The sequence below is a fragment of the Hippoglossus stenolepis genome, chromosome 21 (assembly GCF_022539355.2).
Source record: "Hippoglossus stenolepis isolate QCI-W04-F060 chromosome 21, HSTE1.2, whole genome shotgun sequence".
NCBI classification, from domain to species: Eukaryota; Metazoa; Chordata; class Actinopteri; order Pleuronectiformes; family Pleuronectidae; genus Hippoglossus; species Hippoglossus stenolepis.
In genome coordinates, this window is record NC_061503.1 from 7,094,777 (window position 1) to 7,121,634 (window position 26,858).

The 26,858-nt window shown below is 44.3% G+C and overlaps 2 protein-coding genes across 2 annotated transcripts; one reads left to right on the forward strand and one right to left on the reverse strand.

Annotated features, from left to right (window-relative positions):
* si:ch211-141o9.10 (probable endonuclease 4) lies at positions 1–4,614 on the reverse strand. The gene is made up of 8 exons (XM_047338425.1): positions 4,391–4,614; positions 3,602–3,805; positions 3,210–3,419; positions 2,919–3,101; positions 1,686–1,817; positions 1,389–1,493; positions 693–822; positions 1–244 (listed from the first exon to the last, which is right to left on the reverse strand). Exons 2-8 carry the CDS (start codon positions 3,708–3,710, stop codon positions 184–186), a joined length of 930 nt encoding a protein of 309 aa, XP_047194381.1. The 5' UTR covers positions 3,711–3,805; positions 4,391–4,614; the 3' UTR covers positions 1–183.
* tnrc6ba (trinucleotide repeat containing adaptor 6Ba) lies at positions 3,908–26,543 on the forward strand. The gene is made up of 23 exons (XM_047338260.1): positions 3,908–4,232; positions 7,123–7,209; positions 8,702–8,723; positions 9,056–9,493; positions 9,596–12,462; positions 12,573–12,705; positions 13,349–13,513; positions 13,782–14,011; positions 14,635–14,709; positions 14,898–15,101; positions 15,302–15,421; positions 15,623–15,748; positions 17,061–17,231; positions 17,823–17,933; positions 18,056–18,260; positions 18,845–19,012; positions 19,170–19,313; positions 19,505–19,648; positions 20,419–20,511; positions 21,966–22,169; positions 22,504–22,571; positions 23,284–23,423; positions 24,148–26,543. The coding sequence occupies exons 2-23, from the start codon at positions 7,153–7,155 to the stop codon at positions 24,707–24,709; spliced, it is 6,447 nt and encodes a 2,148-aa protein (XP_047194216.1). The 5' UTR covers positions 3,908–4,232; positions 7,123–7,152; the 3' UTR covers positions 24,710–26,543.
* Positions 26,544–26,858: the final 315 nt, after the last annotated feature.

The following is a 26,858-nucleotide window of genomic DNA, read 5'->3' on the forward strand; positions in this document are numbered from 1 at the left end:
TTCTATCAACAACACGTTTATTTAACAAGTTCAATCAAAAAAAGAACATTTCTTGCTTAAACATTTTCACATTGTGATTATACAACCACATAACTTCTGTGTGTGTTTAAGGGGAACGGCATCCACCACCTCATCCACTTTGGTCCTTGCCCAAGTGTTAATTCAGCAGTAAGTGTATTTCTTTTATTTTTTCTCAAAGAGGGAATAGAGAAATTCAATCTGCTCAGCATACTCGAATCCTGCCCTGTGGGAAAAGGATAAAACAATCGTGTTACAACTTATTTCCTTTTAATTGAAAGAATTGCAAATATGGCTCATGTATGAAGATCATAGACTGTATTTAAAGATGAAGATCGAATATATCTGACATATTTTTAAAATTTAAATACATTTAAAAATACTTTTAATAAGATTTAGCGCCTGCTCTGGACTCACACCAGGGTACCTGACTGAGCCTTGTCGCAACCTGATGTCCCTATCCAAGGATTTGCTTGCAATCATCAACATCTCTACACCACCACCACCAGTGTCTAGACCTGAGTATCACTTTTTTCCTCTTGTGCACGACAATAAAATTGAAGTCTCTCCTGGCTGAAATCAAAATTTGACAATCAGCTTTAATCCTATTTTTTGATGGCGACAGATATGTTGTTGTGCTTTTCCACTGCTGTGGGTGACCACATTTATCTCACCGCCCAGGTGTCTCCAGAATCAGGGGGATGTTGTCGAGTCTCGGCTCATTGACGATGTCTCTGAAAGCAGGAACTCCAATGTGACCTTTACCCACGTCTTCATGGCGATCCAGGTTGCAGCCCAGTTTACCTGCACATCACAAATAAAGAAACAACAAAGTTTATCATTTTAAATGCAAGGAGGTAGAATTCAGAAAAAAATGATCTCAGTTTAGCTGCTTTCAGACATGGACTGAAGTCAGGGGCTGTATGTGAGAATGCAAATGTCTAAGTCCGAGTTGCTCCGGACATTTTACGGAACTTTTCCTTCCAGCCCCCTGGTAAAATGCCTGAGGAGGAAAAAGAGGTGACATTCACATAGAAGACACTGACAAAGATGTCAACTTGGAAAGACAATTAGACAAGGCTGAGTCAGTAGCTTCTACTTCCACCATGTTCGATGTGCTCTGAACAAAATCTATGTCATGTCCTGCCTCCTGCATGCTCCACCCAGGAGCCTCCCTTCGCCTGAGTGTTCCAGACATTTTTTGTTGTTGTGAACGCATTTAATTCTGAAAATCTACCTCTGTGTCCCTCGCATGTGAAAGGCAAACTTCAAAGTTCATTTCAAAACAGTATCAGATAATTAAAAGTAGTGAACTTTGGTTCAGTAGACCATCTTGCTAATCTGCGTGTGAATATGTTTTCTGGTGGCACCTTTGGAGTCATTGAGGTGAATGGCTTTGAGAAAGTGGAGCCCCACTTCCTGGTCAAACTTGTCGAGCATGGCACCCACTCCTCCCACTGCCGCCACGTCATATCCTACCAAGATGAGGAGAACACAACAAACACCACCAGCAGCTATTCACACGCTTCTCCACCAAATCACAAGCAGCCTTGTTTTAGGCTCGGATATCAAGGAGATTAATGTTTATGAAGAATGTACAAGAAGTAAATTGTTTTAAACGCCCAACTCTTAATATGGTGCACTAACTTTCTTCTTCTGAACCTTACCTGCTGCGAAGGCGTGGCAGGTATCGAGACACACTCCAACTCTGGCCTGGTCTCTCACTTTGTCTATGATGCTTTTCAGCTCAGAGAACTTTCCGCCCAAAGTGTTGCCCTGGCCGCTCATGTTCTCCAACACTAGGGGGGGACAAAGGTAAAGAAAAAAATTCTCCTGAAGAGGCTCAAAATATATTCAAGCCTAATTTTATGATTTACATGCAAAAGGATTTAACCCACAGGTAATATTTGTGTGTTCTCTTGCAACGATGAGATTCAAATGATCAATGAAGCCTCGTCTTGCAGTAACTTCCCGTTTCACCGACGCTCCTGATGGTCACTGTTTGACCAGCTCATCAAAAGGGGATATGTTTTGAGGTTGAAGTTTATATCCTGTTAAGTGTGACTCAGTATTAGTGAGGTTTCTACTGTTCATCATTGTTAATGCAGTTTTCCTGTGTTCAACAAATCGTTGAACTCGTCGTTGCTGCATTTACATCACATCATTTTGGCAGTGCGACTGGAAATCAGCACCACTAACTATCTGGCCTCTTTTTGTAAAGTTATCTTTTCAAGTTCCTGTATGTCTTTCTACAGTTTTTGATAATAGAGACTAGAACCTTTGTTAAACCTGCTAATTTAACTGAATATGACCTCTTATAGTACTCGTCTTTGTAATTGTGTTTCACAGCAGTTCCACCATGTATTGAAGATCACTCAACACAAATATGGCCTTTTAATCTGATGTTTTAACACAACAGCCCTAAAAACATTTGCATTTGAATCAGCATGTTTGACCGTCAACAGTTTCCAGATATTATAAGCTTTAACAGTTGGTATTTACTAGGGCTGGTCAATACGGCCAAAAATTATATCAGGATAAAAATGTTCATATCAGTCCATATGGATAATTATCACGTTAAATGTCACATTATTATTTATTTTTAATTCAAAGACTGTTTTTTTGCTCCTGAGTGCAGGTTGCGGTTTGAAATTCTTCTTTATGAGCAGAGAATGACACATTTTACAAAATTTGTTGGATCAATTATATATTATACCTCCTCGCTGTGCTTTCAGAATGCATTAAATGAATATATCGACATATTAGACTTTTGTTATATTGCTATTGATAAAACTATATTGTGACATATATTGATATCGTTTTTTTGCCCAGCCCTAGTATTTACTTTGATGATACTTCATAATGCTGTGTGCTGCTGTTATTCTGTCCACCCCCTGTACCTGTAACCACAGCAGGTGTTTGCTGGTGAGCGTGGTTGATAGCGCTCGCTATTTTCTCCACGCACTGCTCAGTGGTGATGGAGCCCAGCGAGGAGCCGGGGTGGAAGTTGTAGAGGTTGAGTCCCAGGAGGCTGCAGCGGCTGAGCTCCTCCACCAGCAGGGCCTGGCTCTTCTCAAACACATCTGGGGGTGAAACACGAACCAGAGGAGGTTGTCAGAGGAGAAGAGGAGAGATGAAATAAACAATGCAAGACAAGGGCAGGCAAACAGCGGGAGAAATCCATCACAAACCCTCTTTAGGAGACCCGCAGTTCATCAGGTAGGACCCATGAGGCAGGATGTGGGCTGGGTCGACACCTTGGAGGGAAACTTGCTCCCGAAACTTGGCTGCAGCTGTCTGGTCCAGGGCAGGCCTCCTCCATGAGCGCTGGGAGCCTAGAAACAGGGCGAAGCTGCTGCCACCGATCTCTGTGCAGGTCTCCACTGCTTTCCAGATTCCACCTGCGGACACAGCACAAGAAATAGGATGAGTGGGTGGGTGTGTGTTTGGTGAACGCTTGAAGGGGAGCATGTCATTAGACGTTCAAGATTCCTGAGGATGTATTGGCATTCCAACACAAAAAAAACTAAAAACTAAGCAGAAGCAGCCAATAAATACAATGAAATAAAAACAATAGATTCTCAAACTTTCTCCTTCTGATCGGCCTCCTCTGTTTTCTCCTCTTCTTCCTTCTCTCCTTCCAACTCCTCTTCACTTTTCCTCTTCCTCGCTCCTCTCTTCCTCGGGCCCATGCTGTCAGGAGGAAGACCGGAGCTGATGCTGATCACAGCAGGGGGGGGTTTCTGATTGGGTTTATTAAGCGTTGTGTTTCGGAGGAGTGATGGTTCTGCACAGGGAAAAGTTTATGAAGGTCAAGAAGTGTGTGTGTGTGTGTGTGTGCGTTGCATCCCTCTGAGAGGAAGCAGCCAGTCACAGAGCTTCCACGCAGCTGCCACAGGCGGCCCCATTGGAGACGCTTCATACTGAGCAGCAAAATGGCCGCCCGTCAACCGACTGACTCCACAGCGCTTTGAAATTCAAATTCTTCTGCACATTCGGGTTTACACCATTACAACGTTAGTACTTATTTACGCGCCGGGAGCTCGCTGCGCTTGTGTTTTCCACCACTTACTTGACTCCACCGCTCGGGCGTCGCTGTTCTCGACGCCTCGACGAATGCCTCAAAAAGCTAGAAAAGAAAAATTCGCACTGAAGCACTTTAGCTAAGCTATCCAGCTAGCGCCGCTAGCTCCTCTTCATATGTGATTCTTGAGGTGAGTAGCCGGACGTGCGCGTTGGGTTTCTGAATGTTTACAATGCCGTCGTGTGTGTGCATGTGAAGTGACTGTAACACAGCTGTTAGCTACTGAAATGCAAACGCTCGCTTAGCCAAGCTAACGCCGTTAGCCTGTCAGTAGGTTGGTTAGCTTACCCGGATAGCTAACGTCCGATAGCACCGCTGCTGCAGTATCTGTGGATGTGTATTAGCAGAGCCGGGGACGTACCAGCGAAGAGAACCGCGGTAACCAGCTTAATGTTGCTAACATGTTGATCATTTGCGTGTTGTTCTGTTTCACTGCATTTTCAAACATGGACACTCGTTAACGCTGGCAGTCGACGAGACATTTCATCAGCCGCTGCTATCAAAATTGTTGCTTTTGCTATTTCCGTTTACACACGGATCAGTTTCAGGGACTTTGACCACCACTGTGGCCTTTTTTTTTTTTAATCGCTTGTGGTTTTACCTTAATCAAAGTCAGATATTCAAACACTGTGACATTAGCTGGCTAAGAGCTGTGGTGCTTGTGACAACGCTAACAGCAGCTAGTGTAGGCAGTGATTTGAAGGGTAGCTGGACAGAGGTGAACGCAGAATTGACAGCTCGTAACAATCGGTACATCTTTCTGATCCGTCAGGCTTTTGGTCAAAAATGCCTCTGGTTAGGATGATGTTGGTTTCGTTTTCCTCGAAGCTGTGATCCCTGCCTCCTGGACGTGTAATCAAACTAAAGACACACACCGATGTTCACAAGCATTGTGTTCTCCTCTAAGTTAATCAACAGACGATCTATATTTTGTTGTGGTAATATGATGTATATAATATCCCGTGGGAATTGTGGTTATTGGCATATGTTCTCCTGCTGCCTTAAATTAGTGCATTCCTGGCTACATTGCATTTGAGTGACAACATTTTCTAAGCCTATTAGACTGTTAAAGCCAAGTGAAACGAACAGTGAATGGCTGTCTACTTCAGGAAAAAATACAGGCCATGAATATCTATAAAGCCCATAACCAAGCCTGTAAAGAGCATAATGTGTGTTAATATTGAGACATCTAATGAAACATAATGTTAGTATTATTTGCAAAGTCTGGCTGTTTTCCATTATTAAGGATCCTATTGACAGTGCATGATTTGGTGTTCTTGGATTGTACGTCTTGTCTCTCAGCTCTCAAAGAGTAGAGCCCGGAAGACTTGCTCACACTCCATCTTGAGAGGATTTTAGACACGGACTCCAGAAAATGTCCGGGAAATTGGATCTGCACATTTTCCGTAGTTTGCCTTTTCACACATGAAAAACTTTGAGATTGACCGGCTCAAACTCTTTTGCAACAACAGGATAATGTCCGGAACAGGACATTGTGAGGGGTGGCGCCTGGGTTGAGTTTGGAAGAGGCAGGGCATGGCTTATACGTTCTGTTTTACAGCACATCAACACTGGTGGAGGCCGCAATCATCAAAAGCTCTGGAATCTCGTTGTCTTTCCAATCTTGGTCTGCTCTATCTGCCGACTTTGTGTATGGCTCTTCTTTCTCATCCTGAGATTCTTTTTGTATTTAGGTTTTGCATCAGTCGCATATTAGTAACCTCACAATACGCCCACTCGATTGTTTGGGTTTTTTCAGACATTTTCCTGCTCTATTCTCACATGGGCTCATTCGGACATTTTGTGAAAATTTTACTCAGGGGCTGGCTGAAAAAGTGATGGTGATCGGTTGTTTCGGGTCTTTCAACTTCAGACACGACCCGACCTGTAGCGATCAGCTCCCGGACTGTTTGTCCCTCTTGATCCACAGCCATTGATAGATTTAGTTATTTAAGCACACGCATGGGTCTCAAACCTTCAGCTGGCCACATACAGATCCAGTCAGTCTGCTGATAAGATGACCTGGCTGACTAGAGCAGTTTTCAGACATGACCTGCGGGTAAAATCCTGAGATTTGGCTGCGTAGATTACCCGCAGTTTAACTTTCACACATGCACAATGCAGCAGGAGGTTCTCTGCACAGACGCGTTCATAGCTGCAACAAATCCTCCACATTATTCAGGCGAGAGGTGGAGCAGCCGGGTGCAGCAGACAGAGGCAGGAAGCGACACATTAACTCCGCTGTGGAGATCACGTGCTTTTCTTGACAACACACAGACACTGTCGTCAGCTCTTATCAGCACAAACACTCCTGACATCTTCGTTGGTGTCTGCTGTGTGTGTGTGGCTCTGCTTTTTCATCGGGACATATTTGTTTTCTTTTTTTTCTTTTTTCTTTTTTCATCTGTTGCGTGTTAAAAGTGTCATCAATGCTCGTAGTGAATCCAGCGGGGGATTTCGTGTTCTCCTGAATTTCTATGGACATTATACTAGGAGGCCAGGTGGAGAAAGTCTGCAGAAATTGTGGAGCCTCTCACTCTGACATTTTCATTTACACATGCACCTCCTCCAGAGAAAATACGGAGGAACTGCGGAGTTCAGTGCATGTCTGAAAGCAGCTTAAGCCATACCTCTTGTTAACCATCTAAATTGGTTGAACCCACACGTGTGATCAGCTTACAGTGTGCTGCATGCTTCTGATTGGGATAATTACTGTGTTTGTTACCCACATGTCCAGCAGTATTCTTAGCTCCAGCAGCAATGATTCATTCAATCAAGCATGTAGTCCAATGATGCTAAACCATAGAGATGAATGAAGGCTCACATGGCCATAAAGCAACAGGGATGTTGTCTTTCCCCTTGATCTTAGCGGCAGTCAACGGGAGCAGTGAGCAGTGATGTATCTTGCAGATACAATACACTACTTGGTACAAAGAAGCACTCAGTGATTTAAAAAATGTATCGGTAAGGTATCGTCTGATTTTTTTAAATTTTTTTTTATGTCCTCTTTCCTCTCGAAGAAAAGAGTATCAGGACAGGAGCAGTAGTTCATGGAAGACAAGAAAAGGAAAAAAGACGACAAAAGGAAAAGGGAAGCCTCTCAGAAGGTAAGCGTGTTGAGCTGATTGGGTCTCCTCAGACATACTCTCGGTTCAGCAGTATACACAAACTTAAATCGATTTTTGTTCGGCCATCCAATAATGTAACAAACCAAATGAGTCCATGCTGTCTTTTTTATAAGTCAAAAAAGTTTGATCCTCTGTGGAACCAAACATGCAGCTGCACCATGTCCAACAATATATTGATGAAAATCATAATTTTGTTTGGACTATTTTGAACGTTAAAGTTGTATTGATGACCATTTTACATTTGCATCGAAAGAAAGTGGTCCCATTACACTAAGAGCTTCACTTGGATACAAATTCGTGCAACATCTGTAGAGAGGGTGCATAGGTAAATAAAGATGTGTGATTCACAACTTTTAACATGGCTAATATTTATTTTAAACTAAGAGATTGGCATTGTTGCAGCAAATTTTTTTGCACTCTAGTCGTCCCCTCTCTTAAACTAATTGGATATATATAATTCACATCTACATCCTCTGTAAGATGTTGGTTGGTAATATGCACATGTTATGTTATGCACTCATGTGTTTCATCTTGGATGGAGTTTTATTAGAGCCGGTGAAAATAAAATACCTGCGCTTGCAAAGCACCAACTGCTGGGAGGTTTCAGTGTATTTGCCGAAACCAGAAAAGCAGGGGAACTGTCTGTCTCATAAAAGTAAATGTAAGAAAAATACACTTTCTTTACAACAGATGTTGACCTTTGTTGAACAAAAATATATTATCTCAATCTGTGATCAGCATTGCTTACCCAGTGTAGTTCTAATCTTTGTGCTGTCATTGTCAGTTAAGCACAACGTTTCTCATTTAAACGCAAATAGGTCTATTTGTGCACAGGTGTGGGAATTGACCTGGATACGAAGCGTCCATAGCACAAAATAATAAAACACTAAAAGATATGACAGAGCTCTCTCCTCATAAGCAGCTGTGAAACACTACATGTCATTGTCACATGCTATACAAATTTAAAACATTGAGTTTTGTGTTAATACTAAACATGATGTCAAACATTTGTGTATTCAGCTCAAATAGTTGTTTTTTGTGGGAAGGCAGAATGAAGCCTTGTCATTTTAAAGAAATCCACATGATGTAACTAAGTCAACAAAAGTTCAAATGCAACAATAAGTTTCCTCATTTTGGAAATATGACCTATCACTATAATGGGAAGAAGACCAATCATCAATGTTAGGATTACATCTGTTAGTGTTGGCAGAACAGAGGACGTAGCAAGTCTCAACAACTACACCATCCTGAAAGTGGGGAATGATATATTTGTTATCCTGGCACACCTAGATTTTTTTTCTTTATATAACCACAATCACAGTTTAATTCTTGTAAATCTCATGTTGTCTCCTGTGTCTTGATGATGTTGTTTTATTAAGGTTTGACATTTGAAGTGCGTTTTTACTTTTGTATTTACTTGAACTCTTTAGTAAATGATTTGTCAACTAATATGTTTTCCTGTTTATCTTAGGTTGCAGAACAAAAAAACAAAGGTAAGCAGTGCAGTGATTTTTGTATAAATGTTTAAATGTGGACATTTGCTGTTCATCCACCATGAAATTCACTTTTAAATAAAGTTTTCAGTTTGATGGTGTTTTTGTTTTTTGCAATATTTGCATGTTGTAGTTTTAAGAACTAAAAAAAGCTTAAAACAACGTTCATGAACTTAAAATATCTGCATCAGAGGATTATTTGGGTATCTTGCCTTTGCTTGAATATGTTTACATTTTCAGAAAATTAACTGCACTGTTCTCTTAAGATGTACTCTGTTACATTATGCTTAATTATCTCCCCTCTCCTTCTCTTTGCCTTGCCCTTCCTGCAGTGCCAGACTTGACCAAGCCGGCGTCTGCCCAGTCTCCTGCCACTCAGAGCAGCTCTGCCTCCCCTAGCCCTGGACCCACCCCCTCTGCCTCCCCATCCCCAGCCACCTCAGGCCCTGGCAGTGCTGCCCCCCCATCACAGGGCGGCAACAATGCCAAGCGCCTGGGGGTGGCCAACGGACAGCCCACCTCCACCACCAGTTCTTCCTCCACCGCTGGCGGCCCCGGTGCTGCTGGAAACGGCAGTACAAGTAGCGGAGGCGGAGCCCAGGCGCCTCAGCAGCAACCGCGCTACATGCCGAGAGAAGTGCCCCCGCGATTCCGCTGCCAGCAGGACCATAAAGTGCTACTGAAGAGGGGTCAGCCGCCACTGTCCTCCATGCTGCTGGGAGGGGGAGGAGGAGGGGATGGCCCAAATGCAAACATGGCTGCTGTCTCAGGTGAGTGTTAGGAATGCTGTAGGTCACTTTAGAACAACATTATTTCAGAAATTTCTTTTTACATTTTAACCTTTTGACCTCTCATGGGATTTGCCCTTTCAGACACTGGTGCGGTTACCTCCTCATTGGCCCTCACCTCATCATCAGCTGCTGCTTCTACTACTACTTCTAATTATGCAAATTCCATGTGGGGGGCGAGCTCAGGCAGCCAGACCTCCTCTCAGGGCAGGGAGAAGGTGATTGTCGATGGCAACAACCTGGAGGAGTGGCCTAGCATCGCTGGCAGTGATGGCGGATCAGCTTCATTCACCAGGGCTGGAGGCGGCGGCGGCGGCGGCGGCGGCGGCAGCAGCAGCAGCAGCAGCAGCAACAATGGAATGCCTGTGAACAGCATCAGTGCCTCTGGCAACCATTCCTCACCCACTTCCTCATTCTCTTTGCCCAATGAATGTATGCAGTCGTCCAATGGTGTGGCATGGGGGACGGCTGCCACCCAGGGTCATCTTGGAGGAGGGAGTGCAGTAGCTACAGCTGGGCCTCTGCTACAACAGCCCTCCTCAATTTCCAAAGCCTCCACTGTGCCAGGGAGCCATGATACCAGTGGCCCCGTCGATGGAAGCAGTGGGATTCCAGGTGCCAACTTCAATCCAAATGCCAACCCTTCGGCCTGGCCTGCCCTTGTGCAGCAGGATGGGCCCGCTGCTGCAGGGGAAGGAGGTCCGTCTTCCTTCCATCACCAGGGCCCTGGAGGGTCTTTGTCTGCCAACAACTCTGCTTCCCTGGGGCCGGGAAGCGGGGCAGTCGGGGTGCTGGGGGGTCACCCACCTTTATCTGTGAATCAATCAAGCACCCATCAGCACCAACTTCACCAAATGCAATCCAGAGACAGAGAGATGGGAGGGGGAAAGTGGGAAAGTGAATCAGCGGGACCAAAAATCGCAGGTGGGGAAGGGATTGGGGGAGGAATGGACCGTGGTGTGGGAGGATGCGGAATGAGTGTGGGAGACCACAACCTTGCCTCCTCATGGAGAGGCCAGCCTTCTTACCCTGCAGCTAACTCCAAAACGGGTGCCTCAAGGACTGATGGATGGGAGGGCGGAGGTGCTGGCACAGGGGGATTCGGAGCTGCTGAAGGTGATAATGGGACCTCAGGTTGGGGTTATTCAAGTTCCGCCAGTGGGGCTAATGCTTGGGGTAGTGCTGGAACTGGAGGAAACAGTAGTCAAACCGCTGGGGTATCTCAGGGAGGGTGGGGGTCATCAGGAGTAGGAGGGGAGAGAGGAGTTTCTGGTGGTGATTGGGGTGGGAGCTCCACTGGTATTGGAGGAGCTAAACCTGGAGGAGAGGGAATGAGTGGAGCCTGCAGCAGTACCAGCAGCAGTAGTGGGGGTAGCGCAGCTGGCAACCCCCCAGCCACCACCTCATCCTCCTCAACAGCCACCACTTTGACCAGAGTCTGGGACAATCAGAAGGGAGAGGGTGAAACAGGGGAATGGGGTGGGGGAGAAGGAGGACAGGAAGCACGGGGAGGATCTTCATCTAGCGGCGGAAACTCCAGAAATGGGAGCGGACCTAACAGCCGTTACAATTGTCCTCGCCCGGCACCTAATGCTGAAGCTGCCTTACAGAATCTTCTAAGTCGAACTGATCTGGACCCACGGGTTTTGTCCAACACAGGCTGGGGCCAAACACAGATCCGACAAAACATAGCCTGGGATGTCGAAGAACAGGGAGGACAGAATAAAGGTGGATTGTCATCAGCTTCATCAAAACATCCATCTTCACATGGTAGTAGTTCTCAGTTTTCTGGTGGACAAAGGACCCAAATCACTGAATCAGTGGGTCCAGGGGTCAATCCTTCCCAGGTTCCATCTGCCGGGTCTTCTGGAGAGGGTTGGGAGAGCAGCAGTAACAGTAGCAGTAGTGGGGCCTCTCTGTCTGGGAGAGCCCCACCACCTTCAGGCCCCAACTTGAGGAATCTTGGCGTTTCACAATCTGGGCAAGTGACCACAACAGGCTCGGGTATGGGGTCAGGGGTAATACCAGGACATAACCAGCAGGGGAAGACTATAGGCTGGGGTGGAGAAGGGATGGGGGCTAGGGATGGCAAAGAGGCCAAAGGCTGGGGGAATGAGGAATGGAGAGACAGTAGTAGAGGAGGAAATGGAGCAGGATGGGGTGATAATGGGCAACAGGGTGACCCAGCTAGTGGAGGCTGGGGAGGAAATCGGGAAAATCGGGAGGAGAAAGGGGCAGGGGGTTGGAAAGACATGGGTGGGAATGGTGGAGGAAGTGGGTGGGGATCTGGACAGAAGGCTGGGGCAGGAAGGGACTGGGGTGAGCAAGAGTCCAAATCAAACAGTGGAGGAGGAGGATGGGAGGCTGAGAGGAAGACTGGAGGAGGAAACTCAGGTGGGGATACAGGTGGGGGTGGTTGGGGAAGCTGGGATGATAATGCTCCTCGGAGAACCTGGGGAGCAGGGGGCACAGGAGGCGGAGGGAGTGGAGGAGGGGGTATGGGCGTTGTTGGGGGGATGGGGTCCAAACCCCATCAAAATTGGAGTGGAGGAAACAAAATGCACCAGATGCCAAACAGCCAGTTGGGCTCCATCACAGGCCCTCAGGCACAACTGCAACAGCAACAATCACAGCCCCGCAATCAGAATCCACAGCTGCAGCAAGCGTTGGACCAAGGGGCTATGCAAGGGGGCGGGGGAAGGAAACTTGTATCTCAAGCCCAGAATCAGAACCAAAGCTCAGGCTGGACCTCAGGGCCCATCCCTGGTGGTCCCGCAGGAGGTGGAAGTGGATCTGAACCAAGTGGCTGGGAGGAACCTTCACCACAATCCTTAAGCAGGAAGAATGAGATTGATGATGGAACATCAGCATGGGGTGACCCAACCCATAGCAACTACAAGCCAGTCAACTTGTGGGATAAGAACGGCGCCCCTGCTGGCCAGCAGCTGCATGTACAAAGTCCGGCCCAACAGCAGCATCAGCAGCAGCAGCAACAACAACAACAACAGCAGCAGCAACAACAACAACAACAGCAACAGCAGCAGCAGCACAACAACAGCAGCAACAGCAGCAGCAGCAGCCACAGCAACAGCAGGGACCTGCGATACAGCAGCAGTGTAGTAGGCAGGCTGCAGGGCCCGGAGGTAACAGAGACTTCAACACTGGCCATGGACCTGCGAAAGCTTCAGCTATGGGTAAGAATTTAGAAACTGAGTTTGACTATGATATTGTGCATTTCAAGTTGTCATCCAGTATAAAAAAGGTCCAAAGTGAAGAAAGACAGGTGGAATGAAGGATAAGACATAATTGACATTGTGGTTTTTTTCTTGCTTGCTGAAAAACTGAAAAATTAGTTGAATCTGCTGTCTTTGATTTTAAAGGTTTATAAGCTGTTTTATACAGCCAATCATGAACTTGAAGATACTGAGTCATAGAATAGTCATTTTTCAGCCGGACACACGCTTGCTATCTCTGCAGTTTGATCTCAGAAATCACAGTAACAGCATTCAGGCACAACACTGTACCTAACCATTAATATATTTTCTGTAAATGTATATTTGCTGGGTAGTACTGTGACTCCAGAGAAGATGCTTTGAGTCAGGATCAATGTGGACGACCATATCAAGACAAAAACTCAGACTGTTTGGTGTAGAGTTAGTATTGTTTATACCTTTGCATCACGGCTAACCCCTGTAAACATGCAACAAAGCAGTATGAAGGTGCAGCCCCGATGTATTGAGGCAAGATGTTAGAATCAAACTGAAAGAAATGGTTGTGTGCTTACTCAAATGATCTCAGACTTCCTCCTCTTAACCTGTGTTTTCAATGTGTCTACAGATCCATCAGGTTGGGGTGGTACTTCCCCATCTAGTCCTACAGTAGACAATGGCACAGCAGCATGGGGAAAGTCTACTGAGGCCCCTGCTGGCTGGGGAGACCCTGACAATGCTAGCGCAAAGACGACAAGCTGGGGAAACCCTTCTCCCAACCCCATCAAATCCGGTTAGAAGTTTGATTTAGCTGTAAATTCGTATCTGTAAATTCGAATCATAACTGCTATCTGTGGGATATCCATACAATCTGACTTGATGATCTCATAGTTTGTGCTTTGTGTTGGTTGTGCCGGCCTGGCCTAAAGTGACATAATGCCTGGCTTTTGAGACATTTGGATTCTCAATAGTTAATGAGAATAAAAATGAATTTTGTTTTTGTAAAAATCTATTTCATATCTGTTAATGGCATTAACTCTGATTGAACCCACCTGCTGCAGGTACAAAGTCTATGCAAGATAGCTGGGGCGAAAAAGAATGCTCGGTGGCAGCCTCGCGTCACTCAAGCTGGGAGGATGAGGAGGAGGGAGGCGGCGGTGGAGGCGGCGGCGGCGGTGGCGGTGGTGGCATGTGGAACAGCACCGGCTCCCAGGGAAGCGGTTCATCTTGGGGACAGGGAAGCAACGGCGGCTGGGGACAGACCCACCCCGGGAAGAAGCCCAACATCAAGGTGGGTCACTCAAACAATTGCTTTATAAAATGTTCTGTTAGGTTCAGAGTTCCAGCAGTAACTAGAAGTGGCGTACTCGTGTATAGAAACAATCATTCAGTTGCAAACACGGTATCATAATTTTAGTACAAACTGAAAATCTTGCTCCTGTCTCTCATCCAGGCAACATTTGGACTAAAACATAGAGGCTGAGTTGTCTCTTTATTTGATAATACAGAGCCAGCTGCTTCTTAGACAGTTACACACTTCTCGTGTGGATCCTGCTCAACCCAAGATACATAGAGCAAGAACCAGCACTCAGGGCACAGTGTCATTGTCCCTTTTTTTTTTTTTAAGTCAACATGCCTTCAAATTTTCGAGTCCTTTATGTATTTTATGGTGCCCCTATGTCATTGAAGTCTCTTTAATGAGCTAAGCTGGCATATGTAAAAGTTTATGGTTTTCACTTTGCTTTAAAATGTGTTTTCCCTTTTTGGGAAAGTTGGCGGGGGGGGAGTCATTCCACCTAAACCTTACATTTTTGAAAGCTTTAAAACAGCATATTTCACTGTTCATTTTTACTGTTGACCTTTCAGACCTCAAATTCAGAATGATCATTTACTTGTTTTGTGTTTGTCTCTCAGGGTCCACTGAAGGCTGGTGGAGGAGACTCGTGGATGAGCCCCATTAACAGGCAGTTCTCTAACATGGGGCTGCTGGTAAGACAGAAAATGCCATCAGTTGTCTCATTACTTGATTTTTATTGTGATAATGCAAAGCAGGAAGTGTTGAACAATGGTGGTTCATTTGTGTCAGGGATTTGATATTGTAAGTAGTGTGCAGGCATTGATGGTGCTGTATCTGGTGGATGGTCATGATCATGATGGTGGCTTTTTCTGCTGGACAGAACGATGATCCCAGTGGCCCAAACATTGACATGGCTCCGGGTTCTCTCCAGGAGAAGAAGATGGAGGCAGAGAAAAGAGGCATGGGAATGAATGACTACAATGGAGACATGAGGAAGGGAGGTAGAGGAGGAGGGGGGATGCCATACCGTCCACCTGGTTCAAAAGAAGCAGCACCTGGGGATGTTGGCTCCTACTATGACAAGGTAACAACCCAGTGCTACAGCAGAAGTCTCTGTCTCTGATGTCTTTTTCCTGTCTGGATAATGTTCTTTCCTTTATTGCTATTCTTTGTTTCCTCTTGTGATTCTACCTTTTCTTCCTGGTCTGCCCCATTCCTCCTTGTCTCTTCCCCCTCCCTTTATCACCACTCAAATTGGTCTGCCCATGGCTGTCACTGTGACAGACCTTGCCTTTGACCAATCAGGATGGTTGCCTTGGGGAGGAGGGTCCTTGCTCTCTGTACTCACCACCCACTGTCTACAAGCCCCATTCCCTCTTCAACCATACTATCCCTTTTAGACAAGTAAGATAACCACTCCCATTGTTTCTGTCTTCCCATCTTTACATTAGATTTTTGTAGTTCTCTGTTTTCGTAAGATAATCTTAAAATGTATGCCCCTAAATTTTCCATCTCTGTTTGGGAGTCACATTCTTTTGTATTACTATCTATTTATCCGTGTGTGCTATGGATCTCTGAGGTTTAGTTTTCTATCTTCACTGACAGGGCGGTCACAGTATCTTTGGGAGTGGTGGAGGGATGGCTCAGTCAAGACATCAGCCAAGTGTCCCACCCATAAACCAGTCCCCAGGGATACGAGCGCAAGTGCCTCATCAGTTCCTGTCACCGCAGGTGCTTTGCTAATCAGTGTTCTTTTTACCTGATGACATGTTTCAAACTTATGTGGGTTGACTGTCGGTGTAAGGCCAAGTCATCTTTAGTGTTTATGTCTATGATTAAGTAACTAGTAAAAACCTAAATTACTGAAGCTGCTTTCTGACATGCATTTTCCTGAAATGTTCCGAAGGGGCTGTATCTGGGAGCACAAATGTGTCAGTTTCTACACACATTTGAGTACAACATGAAAATGTGTGGAAAATTTACAGCGAGCAAGTGGGCATGATATTTCTAACACACATCAGATGCAACACTGCAACAATACAGATATCTCTGAATGAAAAAGTTGTCTCATACACGTAGGAGACGAGACAACAAGTTTTTAGCGATAAGGGCCCGTGTCAATGTTTTGTAAAAAAAAATTCTGCTGCTTTCTGCAGTCATGTCGCACTTCCTACATATCTTAACCTGAAATCTTCTGGTTGTTGTGAATGCATCTTGCTCTCCTGCTGCATTCTTCATATGTGAAAGGCTTACTCATTTTCTGGAAATTTTCAAGAGTTCATGTCCAAAAAATGCTTAAAGGAAGTTTGTTTACGTTTCTGCAATATCCACTTTATTTTTGCTTTCACGAGTAATTTCTGTGGCTCTTGTTGTGATCAGCTGGTGTTAAGTTCTTCTCAAATACTCAAAGGACTAAAGGAAACCAGTATGGGATTTACTACTGTGTGTTCACAGCCTATGTTGAAATGTATCAGCTGTTCAAGAAGCAGATAGAAAACAAAAGAAAAGCTAACATCAGTAGCTCCATGCACTTCACTTGGGTGCTGGTTTTAAGGTGAAAACTTGCTGAGAAACAAGTGGAGAAACTTTAATTTGCACATTCCCTCTAATGTGGGATCAACGCAGATCAGGTTTTGCATAGGGTAGATCGCGTACTTCAAGGACTTGTCTTTGTTTACTGAGCTTTATGATATAATGTGTAATAAGTTCACCAATGAGCTTATACAACATGATCCACTGGCTTTAAACATGGCTCTATTAGTGTGGTGCCTAGACTGCATAATCACTCTTCAGGACAACATAGTTCATCATAGCCGCTTCCTTCAAAAGAATATAAAGTGAAATACACGTCTTGTCCAGAAATTGCATCAATTTCATTCGCTCACTCAGGTCAAATCACTTGTTAACACAAGCTAATGAGAACATGAAAGAGTCGATGTTAATTGGGGACAAACGCTAAGCTTATGTGGTTGCTCGTGGTTACGGCACCAAAGTGTCTCTGTGGTAACAGGTGTGCCTGCTTGCCGTTGCGTCTTCTCTCCAGGTGCCAGGCTCCGTGCTGAAGCAGATGCCCCCTCCCAGCGGGAGCGTGGGGGGTGTTGGCGGCGTGGGAGGAGTGGCAGGAGTCGGGGGAGGTGTGTTCCCTCCACAGCTGTCCCCCCAGCACATCGCCATGCTCAGCAGCATCTACCCACCGCACATTCAGTTTCAATTGGTAAGAAGCTGCACACTAATACGTCTGAAAGCCACTGCAGTGTTCCGTCACAGGTCTGGAAACATAACAAGCCTGGATGGGATTTCAACTTCCTGAACATTTCATTTTCTCACTTTGTATCTCCTGTTTTATTTGTTAAATAACCCTCATGTATAGAATGCTATGGTTGGGGCAGGTGTACAATGACTAACCATAAATTATACAGAACACCGAGAAAATCCTTGAGATCAAATCTTGCAGTTACGAACAACATAATTATACATATGGATACATACATATGGATATACTCCGGAGTCAAATGGTGTGAAACAGACTTTTGAACCATATACTCACTATATATAAGTGTGGGAGGACCACACTAAACATTGATTTATTTTCATAGAACGAACCATTGTTAAAGCTGTGAGTCATTGACAAAATATTTAGATAATGATGATAACCTCCTAGCGGAGAATGACTCTTGGTCTGCATAGCATTCAGTTAACAAATGGGTTTGACAGTGTAAAGCTTGAAAGTTGTTGCCCAGATTGCATTTTTTTCTCCTTTTGCCATCTCACTCATGTCTTTTTTCATTTCGTTCTGTTTGTTCAGGCTTGTCAGCTCCTCCTCCAGCAGCAGCAGCCACAACAGCAGCAACAGCAGCTGCTGCAAAATCAGAGGAAATTCACGCCAAATGTGAGGCAGCAGGCTGACCCCCAGCAGGTACACATGCATACACACACACACAATTAATTATCTTCTTATTAACACACTTCTTTGTTACTTTTTTACTTCCACCTTGCTAAGGACTCTTGATTTTTTGGGGGGTTTTTGTCATATCTTAGTTGGCCAGGATCATGGCAGTGCTCCAGCAGCAGAGACAGCAGCAGCAGGTAGGAGGTCTAGGCGGCAGCTCCAAACTCTCCCCCTCCCACCACGGTGTAGGTGGTATGGGAGGTCCCAAACTGCCTGTGGCTGATCCCCTGCCCCATCCAGGCCTGTCAGGATCTGTGGCTGACCTCCACCCCAAAAATCTCGGACCTTACAGTGGTGAGCAATTGTTTCTACTGTGACATTATATTTTGTAAAAAAAAATGTACCAGATGGGTTAGGGTTAGGGTTTTTTTCTCAACGCCATAACCCAAGACCAGAAGGGTGCATTGTGAGCATATTTCCCATTTGGTTGGATACTGCATTGGTGACAGCCAAACGTTAACCTGAATTCAAATTTACTTGACATGATTAGATTTTGGTGGACAGGGGTACAGACCCCACAAAACACAACACCTAATGCACAGATTATGACATTTCTTTCCAGAATACTGTCTAATAGGATAAAGTGGTAACATTTTATATCCAAAAGGTCAGAGGTAAACTTTGGATGTGACATAACCCATTTCTGGCAACCTAACACCCTAACTTAGGAACAGAAGGGGAGATTGTGATCACATATAATTGTAGTTCACGTATTCTGTAATATATATATATATTATAATATTATATTCTGTTAAAGAATTAACAGTATTTGTTATTTTTTTTGTAGCATCCAATGTTTTCCTGAACTTGATAAATGTTAACGCATAATAATCCTGTTCATGTTTGCCTCTGTTCTTTGTGTCTCTTCCCATGAGCAGGGTTTAGTTCTGGGATGAACATCCCTGGTCTGGACCTGGGTGGTTCTGTCGTGGGGGGGCCTGGGGGCATGAAGGACCTTGGGGTTCAGCAGTCCCGCTTCAAATGGATGATGGAGGGACACTCGTCTCCAGACACAACAACACCTGAGAATGCATTCCATAAAAACGGTGAGCCATCTTTTTTTATATTGTGTTTGGAATATATAGAAGAAATGGAATAGATGAGTCAGATAGAGTGTTAATGGAATTAGATGTGAAGATGCATATTAAGGTGATTTGTGAACCCATCTGTTGTTCAGTGATGTAACTCACATTATCATCCCAGGTCCTATCACCCCCATAAAGATGCCTGGGGGCTCACCCTACTCTCAGTACGACATGATGGTTGGAGACGGCCTGGGTGACAACTGGCACCGCACCCCTGGCAAGATGGTCCCCAAGCCAACGACCACAACCAGCTGGCCACCTGGTTAGTGATAAGCCACAGTTGAAGTGATAACCTGGGCCACAGGATCCAACAGGGTTTAAAATAAGATGATGGGAGGGAAACATTTCTGTGCTCCAGGAGGAATGTGTTGGAGTTATGACCCATGTTGAAGTGTTGATGTTGGTTCAGTTTTCTCCACCTGCACTCTTGCCTCATGTATGTTCCTCCCTTAGAGTTCCAGCCCGGTGTCCCCTGGAAGGGAATTGACCGTGTCGACCCCGAATCCGACCCCTACATGACCCCAGGGAGCATGATGGCAAATGCAGGTTCCCCCAACCTCAATGATACTGAGCACCAGTTGTTACAAGACAATACAGGTGAGTACAAAGCTATGTAGAATATTTAAATCACTATTGCTTAAATCCCCAGTGAAATAGTTTTAGAAGTTTTTATTAAACAAGATATTTTCAAACAGGCCAGTCAATGTACATAAGTTCACAGAACAAGATGCATTTCAATCAGACAACATGAAATCACTGTGCAAGGTTCTGTTACATGTACCACCAGCGGTAGGTGGAAGCTTTAAGGCTCATTAATGCGGCTTTTTCGTACTAAAAGAGATGAGTCTGTTTTGAAACAATGTAACCGTCTCGACCCACATACTTTCATGCATCCTTTACGTTGGCATAGTGGTTATGAAACATATCCACAAGAGGGCAGTACAGAGTGAGGGAATGTACCATTTAAGATTACCCACCTTGTACCTGGATGAATTATCAGTCAAGTGTCATATACAGTAGATACCTGTAGTTTCTTTCCAACTCACCTGTCTCTCCTAAAAATAGTTGAAATGTTTTTCTCGTGTCCCATGGTTGTCTCTCTTGATCTATTGGTGACACTGCACCCGCCCCATGATATGCGGTGATACTGCTCAGTTTTGTTAGTTTCATCCGTAACTGTAAGCTTTCAGAAGCTGGAGGAAATGAATGCAGAGTACAGACAGAAGGCTGCGTCATTCTTTTTTTTGCATACGCATCTCCTGTTGATGCATAAATGAGCCTTGCTGTGACAGTACTGACAAAAGTGAATGCAACAATCTGCAGCTTCACTTTCCCCTTTTAAATTCTGACGATGTCTTTGTTTGCAGATTCCACCCCTCCCCTCAACACCTTGCTGCCTTCACCTGGTGCCTGGCCCTACAGTGCCTCAGACAGTCCCCTCAACAACGCACACAACTCAGGTAACCACACACAAATACACACACTTCATCTCAGTGCTGAGCTGGTGTGTGTTTTTGTCTGGAAAGTAATGAAATGTTTGGCTTCTAATGAGGACCATTTATACATGTACATGACTGACTGATACATTTTCAACTTAATCTGATAAACAGCTAATATAATAACTGAAATCACTCACTCACTTAAAACATTTATTTGAGAACGTTTATAACATTTTGATAATGCAGCTGCTTTGCTAGTGTGTAGTCACAACTGGACTGCATGCACCACCACCAAAACAAGCTTCACAAAGCTGGGGAATTATGTGTCTTGTGTAGTATAAGATGTGTAGGTATATGAACATGCCAAACAAGAGGAAAAGATTACATGATGACATTATTCCTATCTGTGAGACTCTCAATGACCGCACAAAATGACTAATCACACACTGGGAACAATCACAACCTTCAACTTGTATTGTGTTAATTTATTTAAATTTTGAATAGGGACAGTGCTAATAATTCAATAGAGTTAGCTGTATAGGCTAATTGTAACAGCCCTTGGAGTCCCAGATTGATGCCGGATGGCCTTTTTATTTAACAGGTGTCATCCACACATCATAGCACAGTGGAAACTGTCAAGGATGCAAACGATACAATTAATAATAATAAAACCTACACAAAGATTCAAACAGTGAATTAAATAACCTACCTTTAAAAACAATCAATTATTAAATTTAACAATAAAACACATCTTAGGTCCTTTTAATAAAATGTCCACAAGCTAATTACGGTGCAGTATTCTAAGCCACAAAATCAAAAGAAAGTCAAACAGCAAACAGACGTATGTCAATCCACTCACCAAGGGATGTTAAACCAATGATCTACAGCAATGTTTCTCTCATCTTCCTCTCAGTCACAGGCAGGGAGCTCTCGTATCTGTCTAAGGATTCACAAATAAGTTCTTTCATCGTCATTTTAGAACTTACTGGAGAGTTTCTTTGTCTCTGTTCCTAAATCTGCTGCCGTCTCTTGCGAACCTACGTTGTATGTGGTATCTCTCACCATCGCTACACTAACCAAGAAACGAGCTACCAGTAGGTTGTACAAAGGATCTACTGATGATATTTGCATGGGCAACTTGCCACCACAAATGGACATCTGCCCCCTTGTGGAAACTACAGGCTGTGAGATGAGTTGTCCAAATGCAGTAGATGCCATACAAACACAATACCCACGTGATAAACTATTATTCAAATAAAGTATAAGATAATAAAACCCTTAAAATATTACAAGGAGGCAATTGCAATATTTTTGTTTAATTAGCAGTCAGTTACACAAATTTTCAACAGTTTCGTCTTTCTCAATCTGTTTCATCTGCCAGTTCCTACAAGGCAACGTGAATTAACATACAAATTACAAATATTTACTTTATGTGACCCTTCCATACCCTCATTCCCTCTACTGTGTCCCCACAGCAAAGTACACAGACTACAAGACCAGCTGGCCCCCAGAGCCCATCGGACACAAGTCCTGGAAAGCCAGCCGCGGCACCAGCCAGACCCAGCTTTCCCGCCCACCTCCAGGACTAATGAGTCAAAAGCAGCCATCGTCTTCCCCTTGGTCAGGAGGAGCCCCTCGGCTGCCTGGCAGGGGCTGGGGCGGAAGCTCCAGCACCTCTGGTAATGCCCTAACACGTTTTTCATGTTGTTGTGGTTACATGGTTGTCCATTTTCATCATTCAGGAAAATAGAGCACTTGTTGAATTACTTATCTGAATGTTCACCAGAGGAAAAAACAACTGGCTCTCAATGCTGAGATACAACATATCGCTCCTTTGAACCTTAGAGTCCATCTTCATTTGATTTCAAGAGCAGCCAAGCTTGGGTTAAAGCAGCAGAGAAAGTTATTCATCATGTATTACATTTGTGAGACTGAGGGGGAAAACAGAGTGTGGTTGTGTTTATAGGGAATGTGGAAAACTTTCACTCAGATTCTTTTCCTTCCTCTCCCCAGGCTCTTCTTGGAGTGACGGCAGCTCTCGGGAAAGCTGCTGGTTGGTGCTCAGCAACCTCACACCACAGGTACACGCACACACGTTACAGATACAACCAAAGAAACTACTTTGGAGACAGAATATTGTGAACGAAGATGTTTTGTTTCTTTTATTGTAGAGCTGCAACTAGTCTAAATACTACCAGGCCCTTTAGATCTGTTGCAACATATGCGTGTATATAACTTTAAGACCAGATGCGCATTTTATATGATGTCATCGTTTTCAAGACATGTGACTGATGAGATACATTGTGATTTGCTGCAATTATCACAGGAAAAGCAAAATGCTATATGGGGAATTTTATTTGTTAGCCTGCAAAAAAATGTTTTTAAAGTAGCGTTTCTGACATTGGCTGACGATTTGAGCAAGGGGAGTACTGAAGTAGATTACAGCAGAGTTTCATTGATGAAAACAACAATGCAGAAAATTGAGACCCAGGCCATGTTCCTTCTGATTAAGGCTCAGTCTGTAAGAGACATGTTTGAGGAGGAAGAGGAAAGGTGGGGGGGCACTTGATTTACAATGAAAGCTAAATGTACAAAATCGTATTGTTTTCATTTAATGAACGTTGGCTATTCTGTCAGCTCTTCAGAAAACTCAGTTTTTAGGTGGTTGTTTTTAAACGATGTTTAGGTTTTATTTAGCACCTTAGGTATAAATGGGTTAATGTAGCTTAATTTTTTTCCTCAGTCCATCACTAGGACTTCCATTTTAAACATTGTCCATCCTTATAAATGCAGATCGATGGCTCTACACTGAGGACCATCTGCATGCAGCACGGCCCCCTGCTGACCTTTCACCTTGGCCTGACCCAGGGCACAGCTCTTATTCGCTATGGATCCAAACAGGAGGCAGCCAAGGCCCAGAGTGCACTCCACATGTAAGAGACTCGCTCTGTTTCAATAACGTCTTTATATTCTCACTTTTAATGTCCGTATGATAAATGTGTAGCTGGAATCAGCAGTCAGTTAGCTTAGCATAGTACAAAGAAAGGAGGGGGGGGTCAGTAATTAAATCACCTCTTGTTGATTTAATCCGTACAACAAATAAAACCTATGAATTATAATTAGCAGTTTTACAGATGTGACATGCCAGACTGTTTCCTGGCCTGGACCAGTTGCAACCAGGAGACAGATAAGTTAATGGTCCTGGCCAAGAACTAGCACAGCTGCAAACACCCTGTGAAACCATTGTTTGCATAAAACAAACAAGATTTAACATGTTAATAAATGATCTTACAGTGCTGGAAGGTGGGTTTTTTTTACCCTCAGAGTTAAGCAAGCTTTTTGCTGCTGCTTCCAGTCTTGCTGCTTAGCTAACCATCAGTAGACGTGGTTGTTTTTTTATTCCTTTAAAGTTTTCCCGGGAGAAAACCAGTTTTTATAAAACTTGCAAATGTGAGGTGTCTTCTTATCTAGTGTTTTAAATTCTGTTCTAAAGTTGGCTGAGATCATTATGGTCATCAATAAAATGTAGCACCTATTAACTTTAGAAGTAGAATTAAAACAGCGCCTCATAACAAGTGTGTCATGCATTTCATAGTGGAAAAATGATTTTAAAACCAATTTTAAGAGATACTGATCAACTTTTTTTTTTTATGCCAGGTGTGTTCTGGGTAACACCACCATCTTGGCAGAGTTTGTGAGCGAAGAAGATGTGGCTCGCTATATTGCACATTCCCAGGCTGGAGGAACAGGTAACGGAGGAACTGCATCCAGCTCCGCAGGGTCCGGGCCCACAACGACCTCCGCGGTGGGGGCCAACAGCAACGGAGGAAGCTGTGATAGAGGTGGAGTAGGAGGCGGCAGCGGGGGAGTAGAAGGAGGATCCACAACTGGAGGAGCAGGAAACGGGGGGGCAGGGCCCACAAGCTCCGGGTGGCAGAGTATGGACAGCACAGGCAGCTCATCGGACCCGTCCTCCTCCCAGGGGTCCGGGCTCGGCATCTTCTCACAATGGAGCAACAACGGGACCGGGATGGGTGGGTCCGGAGGTGTGGAGGCTGGAAGGCAGGGCCTGTGGGGGGGAATGGGCGGGATGAGCGGGGTCGGGTACCAGAGCAGCAGCCTATGGGGTTCCCCAGCACTGGATGATCGTCACCAGATGGGTAGCCCCGCCTCGCTGCTTCCAGGGGACCTGCTGGGCGGTGGGTCTGATTCCATCTAAGGGTCCTGACTGACACAAACACAATCATTTTACACCCATTGTAATACAAATGTCACACTCTGCACTTACTTACATGCGGAGATGACGTGAATAAAAGCTACACTGGTCACCTAACACACATACATTCAGTACACGCACATATCATTTTCACACACACATTAAACCGCTTAACTTTAAATGAAGATAACAGTGAAACTTGAACCGGGGGGAAAAGGTGAAATCCATTTATTCATCCTCTTTAGGACTCAACTGGACAGCTCTTTGTCTTTTTACTCCAAATCCCATCTGCTTTCAGAGACCCAGTCACTCAGGCATGCACTGTAGACAGGCTCAGCCAGAGTCGTACACGTCGTCGACAAGTTTAGCTATTGCTGTTTTTAGTGTTCCACAGTTATTTCCTTTTTTTCTTTTTGTATGACTATATTTAATGGTTGAATCTCAAAATTCAGACTTGCAAACTGAGCCCTCGTAGACCAGGCAGGCGTACTTCTGAGTTCTCATGTTTGGAAGCCTGAGAGTCGGAAGGATCTGGAGTTTGTAGAAAATTGGTCGGACGGCGCCACACTACTGAGTCAAACGGACGATCAGCGACCTTTGAGATGTGGAAGAGGAGAGTGTTTTTAGTTGGTACTGACGCCTCTACCTTGGTGGAAATATGCCATCAACATGGGACCCAGGGTTTAAAAAATCTCAACAAAAACAACATTAGCCAAACTTGCACTATATGCCTTTGGGTTTGTTGTTGACACATCATTCACAAATCCCTCCATTTTTGAAACAGAGCTACAACACAACAACTACACAGACCTAACCAGGACGACTTAAATGTTACAACAGCAGTGGCCTTGGCTAACACCCAGCGGCCGCTCGCCTGCCTGCCCGCCATGTCAGCAGCATCACACCTTCTCATCAGTTACACACTGCTCTTATATTTGACAAGCAAAATTGTATCTCCTTGTTGATGTACGTCGGTTGTTTATCATTTTTTTTTTTCTGTTTTAAAAGAAAAAGAGAAACGTGTGAAACTTTGTGGAAAATCCAGAGATGTCCTCTCTTTTTTTTTTTTTTTTTTTTTTTTTTGCCCTTCAAACACTGACCTCGCTATTATATTTTTTCTTACTCAAGAAATCAAGTTGGTTATTATTATATATTGTCATGACGTTAATGATGACTATGATCACTTATTTACTCGCTGTACAAGGTGCCCTCCTGCCTGCCTGTGTGTGCATGAAAGGAGCGTTGACAGTATGACCGAATGGAGGAGGACGTGATGAAGATGAAGATGATGATGATAGGAGTGTCTGTGTTATTGCTACAATGTTGAATGTTTTTTCTTTTTTTTTTTCTTGTCCATGAGATTCATGAGAAATGTGTGTGAGTGTGAGAGAGGGTGGGTAGATGAATGGATGTATACACGTTTATGTGCTTGACTGACTGTTGTGATAGCTAAACAAGTTCAAAAACATCGGCACTATTGCATACGTCTCTTAAGTTGTGTTTTTTTTAGCAGCGTTTTGTTCCCGTTTGTGTTTTCTCTGTCAAATGCAATAAGAGAATGATATTTTGTTTTTAAGACGAAGCAAACAACTGAAGGCATTTCTGTTAGCGATGCCAAATCCTACCATACCAAGCTGAGCTGGAACAGTGTTTTACAGACACGTTAAAGACATTACATATGTTTTACTGTTTGTTTGTTTATTATGTATCAATTTAAATTAAGTCAGTCTTTATTATCACTCCTGTTCAGGACGTTTTCGTTTATTTCAGATGTTACAAAAAGGAGAGGAAATTAATTTAAAGCAGAAAAGAACAAGATAATAAAGGTTGAATTGAATCTGTGGTGGTCTGGTGTTTGTGTGCGATCGAGGCGGTCACACCTGACCTATGGGACGTGAGGAATTCATGGCACATGCTCCCCTGCTCTCTCAAATGTCAACCATCTCATGAATTCACACGTCACCCCTGTGCCCTGGAACAGTGAAATCAATAGAACTGTGGCAGTGCAGCCGTGTGTATGGTCCCATGACTGGTGTATTTCTGAAAGCCTCCAGTCTATCTGCGCTAGAAACGTTCTGAAGCAGCTTCTGATGACAAATCCCAGTCTTACTCGTTTTCTGGTTGTCCATCCATCCATCCATCTCATTTCTGT

Coding starts and splice junctions, on each gene's coding strand:
- si:ch211-141o9.10 (XM_047338425.1), bottom strand. CDS start 3,710: ATGGGCCCGAGGAAGAGAGGAGCGAGGAAGAGGAAAAGTGAAGAGGAG. Junction 823..1,388: donor TCACCTCAATGACTCCAAAG/GTGCCACCAGAA, acceptor TGTGATGTGCAG/GTAAACTGGGCTGCAACCTG. Junction 245..692: donor ATTCTGGAGACACCTGGGCG/GTGAGATAAATG, acceptor CTTTTCCCACAG/GGCAGGATTCGAGTATGCTG.
- tnrc6ba (XM_047338260.1), top strand. CDS start 7,153: ATGGAAGACAAGAAAAGGAAAAAAGACGACAAAAGGAAAAGGGAAGCC. Junction 14,012..14,634: donor GGAAGAAGCCCAACATCAAG/GTGGGTCACTCA, acceptor TTTGTCTCTCAG/GGTCCACTGAAGGCTGGTGG. Junction 22,170..22,503: donor CGGAAGCTCCAGCACCTCTG/GTAATGCCCTAA, acceptor TCCTCTCCCCAG/GCTCTTCTTGGAGTGACGGC.